Source organism: Protomyctophum bolini (assembly GCF_963924005.1).
Source record: "Protomyctophum bolini genome assembly, chromosome: 15".
Taxonomy (NCBI): domain Eukaryota; kingdom Metazoa; phylum Chordata; class Actinopteri; order Myctophiformes; family Myctophidae; genus Protomyctophum; species Protomyctophum bolini.
This window is the reverse complement of record NC_137876.1, coordinates 29,641,509-29,658,259: the sequence shown is the minus strand read 5'-3', so window position 1 is coordinate 29,658,259 and position 16,751 is coordinate 29,641,509. Positions and strand designations below refer to the sequence as shown.

The window sequence follows — 16,751 nt, the reverse complement described above, 5'->3', positions numbered from 1 at the left end:
AATTCATCGTGCGTTTACCTTTTCGCCTCAAAGCTTTGGTAGAATGCAGATCCCATAACCTGGAGGGACCGTCGCATTGTGATTGGTTTAGGTTTTAACTTGCTGGGCAACTAGAAACAGCTAATGAGGGAGGAACAGCAGTCTTTTCTGTATGAGAACTTTGAAGATGTATTATCTACCACTTTAACTGTAATCATATCTCTCTGTGTAGGGTGGAGACAATAAAGTGGAGATTGGGGAGTCTGGGGACGTCGCGTCGTACGTGGTGTGCAAACTCAGCACCAACTAGCCATTCACAGGGCGAGCGGCCGTCTCTTCCGGCTATAGACTGTATAGCACTATAACATTGTAGTTTCTGAGTCTTGTAGTGACTACAAATCCGTCCGGTCCTTCCTCTTGTGTGTCGTTGTCCTTTGCACGACATGACATGTACTGTACACACAGTAGTGTACACTACAGTACACAGTAAACACACCACACTGTAGTGAGTGCAATCTGACTGCAGTGTACACTGTACGCAAGAAAAACAAGAGGACGAACGAACTCCGCAGTGACAGAAAAGTTGTCTACCGAAATGGCAGAAGAAGGCCAAACGATTGTTAGGTATAAAAACAAATGTTACATTTTATATCCATATGCTACTAGTATTCTACAGGTGTCACGTGCTGTCTTGGTTGGCACGCACGTACATATATGCGCACGTAGCCCTGAAACATGACTGTCAGTGTCAGTGACATGATTATCATGACAGTCACTTCACATGACGCTCGTGAAGTACGAGCGTCATGTGAACCATGGCTAGCACGCACGTACCGTACAAAGCGCAAGGGAAGGGGGCACAGCACAGTCCGTGCACCGTTAGATCTGAGACTGTGTCAAGTGGGATGAATCATGTAATGTATTGTGTAAACACTGATTATTCTCTTTTTTGCCTTCCTATCCTGCTATCCTCCACTTTCCTGTATGCAGTGTTGTCCCCGATGATGAAGGAAAAGAAAAGTTCAAGAAATGTGACCAGGTGGCATTTTATAGGTGTGTTGAGTCAGTGTTTATTAATATTATTAATACATTTAATAATAAACCATATCATTAATGTAATATTCTGCATAGAGCTTTGGGCAGTCATGCATTTTTATTTATGACTGATTTGTCCCGACTGATAATTTAGTGGATTTAACATTAATAATGTTTAGTGTACAGATTCAAGTGATATTGTTAAGATGGATCACACTATGAGAATGTTATTGCTAAATTTGACTGTCACTTATTAGGCGACAGATGCAGGGCCCTAAGTTGCAGTACAGGGCCCTTCTGGATACCTTGACACTGACAGAGAAAGGGGCACTCATTCATGTCTTGGAACCTCATATACAGGTTTGGACAAGCTTCAAGTCACTTTCATATTGGTTTTACATCAGCATAAGATAATCCGACATCTTGGAGAATGTATTAATGTTAAAAATAGGAAAAAGGCTCTCGGAAGAAACGCATAAGGCTTGAAGTTTCTTCTGTGTGCCAAATATATATTTGTTCTATTCATTGCCTTGAATTTTGGGATGTGCATATTTTGGATATGTAGACAGCTTTATATATTACTGTATGTACATGTACTGTCCATACAGTATTTGTTCCATATATTATACATACATAACTTTATTTATTCACAAAGAAGACAGTGAGAAAAGAGCATTAAATAAATAGATCAACAGTACTGTCCTCGAGGAATAGCCTCAGCAAATAAAAAGGTACAGTCCCATTGGGATAACAGCGCGTGTAGAGAGTTGGCTCAGAACACAGAAGGAGTGTTGCTGGCATGCCTCACCTTTATTGGTGTACAGTACACAGTCATTCTGTGAACTGTTTACAGTAAGTCAGCTGTTTTCGTCTTTGCACCCAGATAAACTCTAGTGTCTCCACAGCTGAACATTCTACCGCACTGTTCAAACTTAAGCCACCATATTTGACAGTTGAGTTTCGTCCATGCCTGATATGGTAGCACTAGCAAGGTTGTTTGCAATGCTAGTTCAGGGCAAGGTGACGCTTATTGGTCATGTAACCCCTAGGGAAGATGCGGCTTTAGAATGTACTTAATGGTCAGTTGCTGTATACAGTAAATAGGGATGATATGAGAGCCGATCAATCAGTGCAAACGTATCACCTGCTCGGTCACCACTGCCCTCAACTAGGGAAAATAAAGGCTGGATAAAGGTACAGTATGGATACAGTATATATAACATATTATGCTATATACAAATTACTTGTACTTTACCATAATCACTTACCTATTTTGTTAGGTGGAACTACTTCTCTGTGTGTCACCCAGTAAAAGTGGGATCGTAAGAGTTTTGCTGGATGAGCTGCAGCCCATTAAAGCACGTTACCGAGTTCCAGACGTGCTAACTGCGGAACCACAGTGTGAACAGTAAGAAATGTGCTTGGATTTCCTTCCATTATGGCACCAATTAAGTCACAACATCGCCGTTCATAAGAAGATAAGAAATCAATCGGCATATACGACATATACTGTACACTGTATAGTATGCAGTGTCAGTACCTTACTGTTTGCATGTGTGCCTGTAATTGTATACAGTATTGTATACACTACTACAGTGTACAGTGGTGATTAATTGTGCTTTTGTTGTAAAATCCCATCTGCAAACCGAATTACTCTTTTCAACTGAAGTAAATAGTGACTTTCATTGTCACAGTAAAATTGTTGGTCTTGTGTTCCCTTATAAGATGTATTTTGGCGAGTTGGAAAGACCCATGAAACTGCATTCATTTCATATCTATGGCAATAAAACCCATGAATAACAACAACTAATAAATCATAACTTTATATAAACACATAAATACTCTAGTTTGGTTGACAGTTCCTCTAGTGGTCTGCCTTCACCACTTCCCTTCAGAGGTCAAGTGGTGAAGTACTTACTTCATTGTAAGTACCATTAAGCCTATAACTTTGTCGCACAACCACGCTGCTTGGTGAAAATAGCTGATTTTGTGCAACAAAATGATGGTTGTGCAACAAAATATGACTGCCAGTGTGCACTCTAAATGTGTCACACAGTGACGTATTGTGAGCTTGTAGATCTGCCATTTTCATCATATGACAAAGCACGCAACTAAATCTTGCCGTAGCTGGCCTATAGGATCACATCCCATCAGAGCCTTTCTCCTGTGTCTCCGCTGGAAAACCGGAAAACAAACAACAACAAAAAACTATTAAAACTGATATTACTGCTCTGGGTCCATCTGACAGGTTGAGAGTGGAGAGGCAAAGTAAGGATTCTGTCACTCTAACTTGGTCTTCGGGGCGTCACCGGGTTCGTTTGTGGGGCTGTCCTTTCCACTTGGAGATCCTGTGTGATGAGGAAGTCATTGTCACATTCAACCCTGAGGGGAAATTATGGTTTGAGACACTGCAGGTTCCACCCAGGTGAGAACAGATGTTGACTGGAAAGCAAACATGTAGGTGTGCGTTAATTTGTCTTACAGATTCATTTTCGTGCGATGTTAAAAAACACTGCATTTCCTCATTTCCCTTCTCTCTCAGAGCTGCATCTTCTGGTGGTGGTGAGGTAAGAAAATCGAACTGCAACATAATATTGCTTTAATCTTAGCTTTGGAGTCAGACCTATCTACCTGTTTTCTTTGCTTCCACTGACTATTTGCAGCTTGAAGAAGATCCACTGGGGCTATGGAAGGAAACGTTTAGACAGTTTGTGGACATCAAAGCTAATGGTTGGTTTGGGTCATGTTGAGTATTTAATGGCCAAGTAGCCAGACCTTTTGTCTAGTTTCATCAGTTAAGCACTTAAAAAGTACAATAAAGATATAGGCTACTTAGTTGATCCCCAGGGGTCTATTTGGGCCTCTTTTTTGAGGGACGCTACCCCTCCTATGTCCAGCTTTGAGGGTTTGTGTAAACACAAACATTGTCCTAACAAAAACATTGAATGCCATTGACAATGAATGGACAGTTTTGAGTGTTTGTGTAAACACAAACGTTGCATAAACACAAACATTGAAGTGGAAGGTGAGGACACAAATTCTCATTGGTCGGAATGAGATTATGTATGATGATAAGAGCACCCCTCACTTCACACGGGTGTGATTTTTCACTCTACACCAAATGTATTTGTCCAAAATAGAAAATCTACAAACTCAGGCAAAATGTTGTGAGCTTGTAACGAGATCGGCCCTTTGAGATTAAAATCAACTCAACAAATAAGAACTGGCACAATACGTAGTACTGTAACAGGAAAATTATATTAATACAAATATATTATTCAAAACGGTTTTTGAAGTTTTATTTTCTTCTCCACAGGTCCCAGTAGCATAGGGGCTGATGTCCGTCTTCATGGGTTCAGCCATGTGTACGGTCTTCCAGAGCATGCTGATAGCCTACAGCTCAGGGATACAAGGTATGATGAATCAAATGCTCACACATTTCATTTAGTTGATAACGATAATGATAATGTTCATGATAATGATTTCTACAATACAACAGTATGACAGCACTTTAAAGGCCCAATCCAGAATTACTCTTAAAGACACTCTTAAAGATCATTATTTATTTATGGAAAACATGCTATATGGATCTTTCTTACATGATCATAAACCAAAATAGGTCTGTTTTCCTGTAATGTTTACAAACATTACAAATTTAAACAAACTACAGCACTATTACAAAAACGATTATAGCCCCAAATTACAGCAAGGCTGTATGCCTCTGCCAACCAGTTGCAGTTTACTGTACATTCATGTCTGTCGAGGCTCATATAGTATATGTACAATGTAATAGTTTAATTTAAAGCTTATTCATTGGTAAAATGTAAGTTTTATAATAAGAATTTTAACATGTATGAAATTTGATTTGTGAAGCTACGGTGACTTTGACCAAAATTCTAATCCGTTCATCTTTGAGTCCAAGTGGATGTTTGTTCCAAATTTGAGGAAATTCCCTCACGGCATTGCTGAGATATTAGTTTCATGAGAATGGGACAGACAGATGTACAACCCAAAAACAAAATTCCTCCGATCACGGCTATTGCCAGCAGAGGCATAATGATGTGTCTGTAGTGTTAACCCTCTAATCAAGAAGGCTGGGCCTTTAAAGCTGCCAACTTCCAAATTGCTGAACAATTTGCAACCCTTTTTTATACATCTCCCTTCCCAGGGACAGTGGACCGTATCGGCTGTATAATCTGGACGTGTTTGCCTATGACCTGTATAGTCGCCTTGGCCTGTATGGGTCAGTACCACTCTTACTGGCCCACAAGGCGGACAGAACAGTGGGCATATTTTGGCTCAACGCATCAGAGACCTTTGTGAATGTTTACCACAGCTCCCATGAACAGCAGGTGAATAACGCAGAATGTCGAGGTTAATAGTGGCCCTCTATCAAAGGCTACTAGTATGGTTGTACTCCTTCACAAACAGCACTAAAGATACTCAACCCAATGTAGACTTCTTACAGTATGCTTAACATGCATTACGTTCTCACTGGCCCTACTACCAGGATGACTGTGCCCCCCCAGTGAAGAAGAAGAGGATTACCCCTCATACAGACGTACACTGGCAGTCAGAGAGTGGTGTGATTGACTGTATGGTCCTGCTGGGACCTACTCCCACCCAGACCTTCACTCAGTATGCTCAGCTAACAGGTGTGTGTGTGTGTGTGTGTGTGTGTGTGTGTCGCGAGCAGGTTATGTCCTTGTGTTGTTTTACATTACCTGTCTGCATGCTCGCTGCACTGCTACTACACTACACACTTGCTCCATTTACAAGAGCAACAGTGGGGAGGATTTGCAGTACTGATACAGGACACACAATAGGGAAAGCACACTTATAGCATGGCTACCATGTTAATGTTTACAAAGGACTGCTATAACAAAGAATTACAATTTTCTGTTTGAAACTGACACTTTTCTTCATGTTTCATTTTTGTCCTGTGTTTTCCCTCAATGATCATGAATGAAAGCATACTTAATTGTAGTGAATCATGTTTTTTGCCACTAGGATATCAAGCCCTGCCACCTCTGTTTTCCCTGGGGTACCACCAGTGTCGATGGAACTATGATGACGAGGCAGACGTGAAAGCTGTGGACGCCGGGTTCGACTGCCATGGCATCCCTTACGACGTCATCTGGCTGGACATCGAACACACTGAGGGGAAGCGCTACTTCACCTGGGACCCTGTCCTCTTCCCTGATCCCGTTGGCCTGCAACGCCACCTAGAGCAGAAGAAGAGGAAGGTTTGCTTTTCTAGGTTCTGCGTTGAATTGTTCTTTAGTTTGGTTCTTTATGACGAATGTACGTGTAATACCTGAAGACAGTATCCATTATAAAATAACATAATGACTCAGATCAGATGTATTTATTTTTTTATTAAATGTTACATATAAGTCTATGTAATTCCAGTTGGTGGTCATAAATGATCCCCACATCAAAGTGGATGCAGAGTGGTCTCTCTTTAACATGGCTTGGGATGGAGGACATCTTGTCAAGGACAGTAAGGGACAGATCTATCAGGGAACATGCTGGCCTGGTAGGTTTTTGTACATTTCCTTTTTAGATGTTTAGTGAGTTCACTTTTACAAAATTAAATTGAGTAGAACAGTAAAATAATGGTGTATAATGTAGTATGCAAGGAATGGAATGATTGTTAAAATGTAAAACTCTCAATATTGCCATTAGCACAATGACATAAATATCATGACTCTCCCAAATGCTGTACTGTAGGTGAGTCATGCTATTTGGACTACAGCAGTCCAGCTACTCGAGCATGGTACTCCAGACTTTACGCCCTGGACAGCTACAAGGTAAGAACACCTACTGTCATGTTCTGGTGAGGTGAGGACCCTAAAGCAGGACAGCCAGGCAGGTGATGATCAAACCCTAGCTCCGTTTGTAACCTCATGTCTACTAAGGCTGTAACCTAGCCCTTATTTTAGGACTCGAACTTCGGCAGGAATTTTCGAGTGAACATTCGGACCAATCATGACAAACACAATTCTTCGGGGCAAACAAAGAATTAGAAAGTAGATAAAACGGCACGTTACAACACATTTTGTTCTTTGTAATTTGGTCCAAAATATTGTGTGTGTTGTCATGATTTGTCACGACAAGAGTTGGCTTCGTACGACGCTTAAAGGTCTTTAAGTTTTGAAATGCCTATGGAGAAAATGAAATGGAGAATAATTTCCTGGGCCACTCGTCGTTCTGAAAGGGGGAGGGACTATTGCTCTATTGTGCAAAAGAATGCCTGTTAACAGATTAAATGTAAGCAGGGCGCAGCAGGGAATCGAACCCCATCCCAGTAAACCAGGAGCTCCATGCCTGTGCCAAAGTGCTTAGTTTGCAACGCAACGCAAAAACCTACCCTAGGAGTAGGAGCCCTACCCTACCAGCCCTACCCTACCAGCAGCAAAGAATACAAAAACAGATACTTACCGTGAACCATCACGTTCTTCTGCAGATGACAGGCAGTGTCCACAAGTTAGGTGAAATGAGGTGAAATGACAGAACCGGACGAAATTGTGGCAGTAGACGCAAAAGACGCAACGCAAACGAGTGCAACAGCAGGCAGCTCGACGCGACGCAACCGCAGGAAGCCGGAACGCAAACAAGAGCAACACCATCAGTACCCTGCAGAACCACACCAGCGACAGCAAAGGACAATAAACAAGATTTGTACTCACTGCGCAGCAAGCAGCTCTTCCCAGCAGCAGCTATAGCGTACAGTTCCTACCTCAATGTCTTGTGCAGGGAGGGGGGCATCGGTCTGGGACACTTCACATGGGCTCCAGGGTGGGGGTCCTCGGAAGCCTAAATTGGTGGGGCTGTGGGGCCCACGGACATGGCTCGTCTCAGGGTCCAGGGCTTGGTGCTGCCTACACCACTGGTGCAGTGACTCTTCATATTCTGGAATTACATGAAGAGAACAGATAAGTGTCATTAGTGTTATGTAGGCCTACATCACATTAGAAACACATGTAGCTGTATAGCCTTGTCAGCCCCAACAACCCATATTTTACAACTTATCATCCCTCCCCCATTATTTTATAATATATATAATTATTTAACATGACATATATATATATTATAATATAATACATCAATATTAATTATTAAACCAAAAGTTCAAACATAAATCAAATGCTTTCAAAATAAACAAACAGTTAACCAGTTGATCCAAGTTAATGACACCAAGCCTATATGACTCACCGAATAGTGAGTCACAGTGAACAGGAACCTGCTGTTGCTGCCAGTGCCATGCTGCTGCCAAACATTTCAGCCATCTTGCATAGGTGGAAGAGGGAGTGGGGAGTGTAGGAACTGATGTCACCTTTATACTGCCTTGATTGACAGTTGACATGGGTTGCCATTTGCGGTTTGCCATGTTGGCTGGGTGTGTGTGTGTGTGTGTGTGTGTGTGTGTGTTTGTTGCTGATTGGCTGCAGGCCCATCACCAAATGAATGTGCACAGGGGATTTTGGAGAGGGACAGCACAACAAGGAGATAGACATAACTTCTGACAGGAATGCACGAGAAACTTACTTTTTAACATACAGTATATAACATTCTCGCCAAGATATATTTTCGAGTTAATAAATAAATATTTATTTTTATTTATTTATTTATTAAAAAAAATAAAAAATAAAAACGAATGGTTCGAACCCATTAATTAAGATTTGAGTGCCAACCCTAATGAGCGAACATTCGAACCTCGAATGTTTGGGGACAGCTCAGAGAAGAGGTTATGTATCAGGATATCCCTGCACGGGTCGAAATGGGGTTGAGCCGTCCACAAACAGAAGAGAAACCCCCTTTTCGCAGTATAGTTTCCAGAAAGTAAAGGTATCAGAACCGAGATACAGTTAATAAACTTAACACGGGCACGTAACATTTTAAGTCAGACTCAGGGGTGATTGTCAGCCAGTACCATGTTTTCCCAAAGCAATCTTACGGAAGCAGTATGTGGCAGCATGTGGACGGGGGTTGACTGTACTACATTTTTATTTAAGCCCGATTTAAGCGGTTGGGCTGATTACACATGAGAAACACCTGGGGAAGACAAGAACATAGAACCAAAACAACTACAACATAACATAGAAATACCTATAGACAAGCAATGTCTGTGACTGTAACATGCCTACTGAGAGTACAAAACATAAGCAATGCCTGCTGTTATTATAAGACCAGATGAAAGATATTATCCCTTGAGTACATGACCACCTAAATCCATGTGTTCTCGTGAAGGAACAATGCACATTGAGGGAGGAGAGCATATCTTTCAGTCCTGACACAATTAAGCCATGGTTTTTCAAAAATGAGTATGTGTTAAAACAAAAACAAAAAAATCCTAAAAGTGTGGAAGTTGTTGATGCAGTGCACTAATTTCTAGTCTGACTCAGGGTTCGACGCCATCATTGTTTGTGTGGAATGATATGAATGAACCTTCTGTGTTCGGGGGTCCAGAGCAAACCATGCCCAAGGATGCAGTTCATTCTGGGGGCTGGGAACACAGGGAGCTTCACAACCTATATGGCTTTTACCAGGTGAGATGGAATCAGCACATACTGTGGTCTTATTTTGGTTGAGTTTTACATTAGTTGCCATCGTTTACTGTAGTTTTGTTCTGTGTTGTATATTATTCTGGTTAATTTTTTTGTATTGTACAGTTGGTTACTTAGCTTAATTTAGTTAAGTTTAATTTAGTTTAGGTTTTCAGCAGCAAGACTGGCAGCAAGTGTTGCTGCTACATACATACACTACCTACAGTATCAATGGCAGCAGCATTACACAGTATTTTTATTGTGTTATTGTCATCACCCTCCAGCACATGGCTACAGTAGATGGTCTGATAACTCGATCAGGAGGCACAGAGAGACCCTTTGTCCTTTCACGCTCCTTCTTTGCAGGATCACAGAGATTCGGTAATATATACTTCCTTTGTCCTTTTCCCGGTCCTTGTGCACGTCAACCTTGTTATTGTTTTTATTTATTATTTGATTAAAGCAGGAATTTGTTTCTACTATTTGTTTTTACATAAAGGAGCAATATGGACAGGTGACAACGTTGCCAGTTGGGACTATTTGAAGATATCCATCCCAATGTTGTTATCTCTAAGTGTGGCTGGCATATCGTTTTGTGGTGGTGAGTGGATTTCATGAATGGACAGTTAAAATATGAACCAACTAAAGAAAAAACAAGATTAACAAAAAAAGGGAGTCAGAATTACTTTAACTCAATGTAATAACATTGAGTAAAAGTTGTGATTTCTAAACCATTATCCATAATCTTTCATGAAGATATATTTGATCCCTTATTATCATAATTATGTAAAATTGACACACATACCAGTGCCCTATCGTTATTCTGTTTTCATAAATTAGAATAGCAGGGATTTATCTTGGTGATGTTGATGGAGATGACTTAGTATCATGAAGTACATACTGACATGAATTGAACTTGCAATGTGACAACAGGACAATTATCTGCATTTCAGCGGACGTTGGGGGGTTTGTTCAGGACCCTGAGCCAGAGCTGCTGGTGCGCTGGTACCAGGCGGGTGCACTGCAACCATTTTTCCGTGGTCACTCTGCCAAGGAGACAAAGCGCAGAGAGCCCTGGCTGTTTGGAGACGAGGTCACTGCTGCCATACGTACTGTGATTCAGCAGAGGTACTGGAAAAGCACTGTTCATCTTCATGAAAACAGGAAGGGCGGGGCGTAGCCACGTAGCAAGGACATCATGTTCATGAAAATATAAATAAAATGAATGACAGCTTTTGTACATTTGACATGGTTCCAACTCCAAACAACGAGGTTTCCTATTTTACAAGACGAACTTTCCAGTTTAGTAAAGAGACTCTACTATACAGTAAATCATTTATTAATGAAGTGGGTTGATAAATAGCTGATAATTCACCAGAATTTGACTGAAGGTTAAACAATATCAACATGTCAAATTTGGGAGAAAATTATGATTGAATGACTATAGACGCCCATCCGTGTCAGTGTCAATATACTACTATGTCTGCTGTAAGTGAAAAATCACAAAATACCATACTTGGAACTGGAATATTCAATTTCCATGTCACCTGCCTGCCAGTGACATCATCGGTAGGCAGGTTTGGTCATTTCAAACAAGATTTCAAATCTTATAATGAACATTAGTGAGGAACTGTTCCTTCTACTTAATCATAATGTGATTTGAGATGTATATGTGAGCTATTAACTAACCAAGACAAGATCACAGTGTAGATCTCACACAGTCACAAGATGGTTTGGTCCATTATCTCTTTCTACAGCTCCTAATGAGAGACACCTCTTTGTTTTCTGTGTATTTCAGGTACTGCTTGCTGCCATACTGGTACACTCTGTTTCACAAAGCACATGTCTCAGCGCTGCCTCCTCTTAGGTTAGTACTGCTGCCCTCTGCTAAAGCAGTGTTGTCAGTGGGATGTTAATATACTGTATTACTCAAATCTTTCTCATAATTGCCGTTTCGAACACAAAAGTCAACAGTTATTTTATTCATCACAACAGACCTTTATGGGTGGAGTATCCAGAAGAACAAAGCATATTTGATGTGGACAACCAGTATATGATTGGTAAAGAACTCCTTTTAAAAAGCAATCGTTGTTTGTTACGCAATAAATTAATAAATTCAGTTTTTATTTTTCTTCATGCTTTAAAGCCATGTTGAACTTTGGTAGAACCTTGGGTTGAATAGCTAATAATTTCCAAATATTATCGCTCATCTTTATCTACTGCTTCTGTGCTCTGTGATAAAGAAACCAGAAATAGTCACAAATGTTTCTCAAAATTACTTGTTTTACACCTAAATTAACACTAATGAAGAGAATGTGTGATTTTGAGACCTGTAAATGGATTTGTTACTTCCAGATTCTCGCTAATGGAGCACACCGACCAGATAAAGATGCTTGACACATTTTGGACCAAGATTCTATCAAATTTCAAGATCACTTAATATATGTACTGTACCTCCCTCATTCCCTGCAGGAGCTGCATTGCTTGCCTGTCCTGTAACTGAATCTGGTGTTCAAGAAGTTAAAGTTCTACTTCCAGAATCGAACGAGGTAAATAAGCATAAGTGCTTAGTAGTCTACTAATGCATTATAATGTGTGCATATATCTGGTATTACATTTGAAAAATAAGGCTTCTGTTTTTTTTGTCTGTACTGTAGATTTGGTATGATATCCATACTGCAAAGTCGTACAATGGAGGGAGGACCCTGAACTTTCCAGTGACCCTGGACACAGTGGGTGTCCTGACATGATTTGCCCACCGGGGGGTGGGGATGGGACAGCTGGGGGTACACATTTGAAAATAGTCTATTGATGGACTACTGCTGGAGGTTATATTTACATTTTACCACAAAGATAGGTTGAAGCTAGCTTTTTTTAATGACTACAGTAAATTAATTACGGTGAATTATGAGTGCTTGTGACCAACTCTAATGGAGAACTATACTCAGAAGCACTTAAAATGATGTATCTTTGTAATGTAAATGTATGTATTCCTTCATGTGGTGTCTTTCTACAGGTACCTGTGTTCCAGCGAGGTGGCACTGTGGTTCCCAGGGTGACAGAATGTGGATCCTGTACAGCTGAGCAAAAACAGTACCCCTTCTGTCTCACAGTGGCCCTAGACTCTGTGGTAAGCATCTGGCTATGTGGGAAACTATATAGTGATGTATTGGGGTACTGGGGTCCAAATTAGCAAATATGAAAGAGAAAGAGCAAAGTGCCACTGTACTGTACACAGTACTGACTTGATTGATTTGGTTGATTAATCACTGATCACTGATTAATCAACCACCAAACTCTAAGAAGATAGCAGGATACAATGTTGTATCCTGCTATCTGTCCCTTTACGTTTTGTCCTCTATTCATCATACTGCCATCATACTTCTCTTTCATGATGATTCTGGGAAAACAGAACTAAATGTTGGTAATCTAGGACTGTGGGCTTGCTCTGTGGAGAGACAAACATATCAATATTTAAACCAGTAGACAAATACATAAATTACCTATTTGTTTTATGTTTTTCTTATTACTTGGAACCAGGTATCTTTTAACCGCTTAAGCCCTTTATACTTGACATGCGTTGTTTCTCCACTCTTTTCCCCCTCTACACATCTTGTCGATTGGCTATTTTCTTTGAATGCCTAGAATAGGGATGTTTGGGTTCAGTGGTTGTGAGTCTAAACCTCCTCTCCTCTGCAGGGTTGTGCTGCCGGTGAGCTGTACCTGGATGACGGCCACTCCTTCAGATACCGCGACACTAAGGCCTTCTGCCTGCGCACGTTCAGCATGCTGTCAGGCCGTCTGCTCTGCCGGTAGGTCACCCCCGCACCTCCCCAGTGAAGGACACATGTCAAGACTAACAAATGCCGTAACATTTAACCACATGAACCCTAGCTTCCCTTTTCTGCGGTGAACATCCAGATATATTTGGCAAAGAGATTTGGTGTAGATGGGGGGGGGGGGAAGAACTAGCCAATTATAGAGCCCTGGGGGATTCGATCAACTAACTTTATAGTATTCCACTGGTTATTAAAGATTAAAATGTATTCATCCCCATAGGGGGGAGAATCACTGTAACATTTAATACAACACTTACACAGTAAAACCTTCAGGGTTCATGTATTTTAACTTGTACACACTGGGTTAGAAATAAATTAACACTCTTTGTGAATGCAACCACGCCAACCAGTGTCACTGAGTGACATTCCTGCACAGCTGCCGTACTTTGATTCTGATACTGACGCGCGTGCGTGTGCGCAAACTGTATTCTGAATGTATTGATCCATGACTGACATGAAGGTGTTGTTGTCTCTGTCAGGAGTGGCAGTGAGGAGGGTGAGTTTCACAGTGGCTGCATGGTTCAGTCACTCATTGTCCTGGGGCTGAAGAGGAGGCCTTGCCACGTGACTGTACATGTATTTGGTGAGGATGTGTTGTCAATATGCATTCACAATTTCACATTCACACTTGTCATGACCCTACTTCTTATGTCATATTTTTGCACCTCATTGTTTTTTGTATGATATATGACATGACCTTTCTTATATACTGTGATATATGACATGACCTTTCTTATATACTGTGATATATGACATGTCTGTTATATCATATCTCTGCTGTCGGTAGGAAACTCATAACTCCAAAATGTTCATTTTTCAGGAAATGAAAAATATACATTTTCAGGAAATAAATAAAACATTATTTCTTTTAAAACAAAGCAATACAGCCTCATCAAAGTTGGTGTTGTAACTTTATATATTTAAAAAAGTCTTAAAGTCTTAAAAAGACAAAAGGGTGGCCGCACACACTGATAGCCAAATTGTTGATTATTAGGATGCAGAGTAGGAACCAACGTTTCGGCAGATGCAACTGCCTTCTTCAGGGTATGCCCTGAAGAAGGCAACACACAGACGTAAAGGGTGTTCAATAGCACTGATTTATGCCAAACAATCTAAAACCTAAAAAAATTAGTTATGAGGTTTCCTCCCGACAGCAACGATATGATATCTCATATTGAACAACCCACATTCCCATTAACAATGCCAGCAAATTGCTAAATGTCATGACATATTAAACTATGAAACACAAGATAGAATGTCAATAAATCGTCTTGTTCTGTTTTGTTTTTTTGTTACCAGATACCAAGTATATGTCAACTGAGTTTCATTACGAGGAGGACCGGCACATGTTGACAGTGAACAACCTCAACCTTAGAGTGGTGATGGACTGGGACATTCAGATAGATTAACTATGTCACATTCATTCATTAATCAGCCTTTTCACCTGTTTTGAATATTGTATTTTTTTATTTTTAAAGTACAGGCTCACATTGTGAGCCTGTAGATCGACTATTTTGACTATTCGTCATATGCTGAAGTACCGTATGCAGTATGCCTGCATTAAGTAGTTACGTTCAGAGTCAAACGATATCTCATTGAATCGTTGATTTTCAATTTGTCACTTGCGTACCAGTACTAACACTTGCAAATGGAGGCTGATTCAAGTGCTGAGAATACTCTCTTTGTGTGACTGTGTGTCTGAACACACATGGACTACATAATTTTCCAACCCTAGTTCTATACAGTTTTGCACAGAGAAATTGTTTTCCTTCCTCTGTCCACTAACAGTTTTACCGAAATTATTTGATCTGGGATTTAAATGGGTTTGATTTTGGATTCAGAAACTATAACGTGCTTTCGTATTCCAACACTGGTTTGGGCATGGAGGCTGTTGGGAGCCATGTGAAGGCCTTCTGTTGTCATTTTTTTTGTCATAGGGTGCTCTTTTGAATAAAAGCTGTCCTGACCTTCAGCTTCCAAGGTAGCTGATTCAAACAGTTCCTTTATGCATGCGTCCTTAAGTTGCTGCATGAGCATTGTGAATGGCTTTTGGCCTTTTGAACCTGTAGGTAATCAACCAATACTATCATTCATAGATAGATAACACCAACTGCAACAATAACATTTGCTTGAATTACTAGACTGCCAACATTTCATATACACTATACTGTATGGTGAGAATGGCTTAGTCAGGAAATGGCATAGGAGATAATGTCCTTTATCTGCGGATGTAGGTTTGGTCTCTGATGGCCTCCTTGGCTGTGGGTGCTCAGCTACAGTCGATACTGAACTATCAGAACAGGTGGAAATACCAGCACTCCAAAGAATAAAGATGCAAGACTGTTGGCTCAGATGTATATTTTTATTAATTGGAACTGGAAAAGGTTTGTAATTTATCAAGGGTCCTGGAATAGTTGGCTGTCTCTTGTTTTTGGCTATTGATTTAATACAAAACATGTATAACATTACACGAAATATGTAACATAAGTCGTCAGACGGGCAGCGTGATTGCAGCCTAATGTGTACCTGTATGTGATAAATATGACAGCTCTACAAGCTCACAACGTGCTGCAGCGTGATCTTATGCCATAGCAAAACATTTGGAATAGAATTATAGCATTCTATATTCTGTTTATTGTTGCTACACTGCCTGTCTTTGGGCATTGCTTATAGGAGTAAGAAACGCATTATTGCACTGAATGATATTCTGGGTTAAATATTTTGGATATTCATTGGTAAAAATGTGTGGGAACCCTGTATTAATGCTACATCAGGCTAATGCATTTTGGCAGAGCATATCACTATATGCTTTGATGAAGGCTCTTGCCGAAACGTGTTAGCGTAATGTAGCATTAATATTTGTTTTTGCTTCTGAGCCAACAGTCTTTTTATTCTTTGCAGTGATGCTATTCCCACCTATTTGTGGTTTTCCAGGTCCTTTATCTCCTAAGAGAATATTAGAAGTTTCAGGGAAGATGTTCAGTGCCAAATTCAAGATATACTTAGTGTTTAAATGTTGTGCACTTCAGGGTCAGAGGCCATGTGTGTGTTGACATTTTCTTTTAAAGCCACTTGCTGCCAACCAAAGATATCAAAAAGTTTCTATTTAACACTCTTAATTTATCACAGCAGAGGAGGCAGGAGCATGAACCTTTGGTACAATCTGTTCCACCAAAGCCTGATCGAATGCGTTTACCTAATGGCTAAGCCATCGGTACGGCATAAAAGCACTCAAAACAACTAATTGAATTTGTAACATATCACTAGAGACAAGAAATAGACAGCAGAGCACCCCTTCACAGCCATATACCCATAGCATTAGCCGGCCATGGTTGTGCTGAGACTGCTC

At 40.5% G+C, this 16,751-nt stretch overlaps 1 protein-coding gene across 1 annotated transcript; it reads left to right on the top strand.

Moving 5' to 3' along the window:
• The first annotated feature begins 456 nt into the window (after positions 1-456).
• Positions 457-15,368, top strand: ganc (glucosidase, alpha; neutral C). The gene is made up of 25 exons (XM_080783568.1): positions 457-603; positions 970-1,032; positions 1,272-1,374; positions 2,295-2,422; positions 3,263-3,439; positions 3,557-3,581; positions 3,678-3,744; positions 4,331-4,427; positions 5,183-5,366; positions 5,525-5,669; positions 6,025-6,260; positions 6,427-6,553; positions 6,748-6,827; positions 9,423-9,566; positions 9,848-9,944; positions 10,063-10,164; positions 10,517-10,691; positions 11,362-11,430; positions 11,559-11,623; positions 12,036-12,112; positions 12,221-12,295; positions 12,580-12,693; positions 13,263-13,375; positions 13,882-13,985; positions 14,702-15,368. The coding sequence occupies exons 1-25, from the start codon at positions 575-577 to the stop codon at positions 14,809-14,811; spliced, it is 2,706 nt and encodes a 901-aa protein (XP_080639694.1). The 5' UTR covers positions 457-574; the 3' UTR covers positions 14,812-15,368.
• Positions 15,369-16,751: the final 1,383 nt, after the last annotated feature.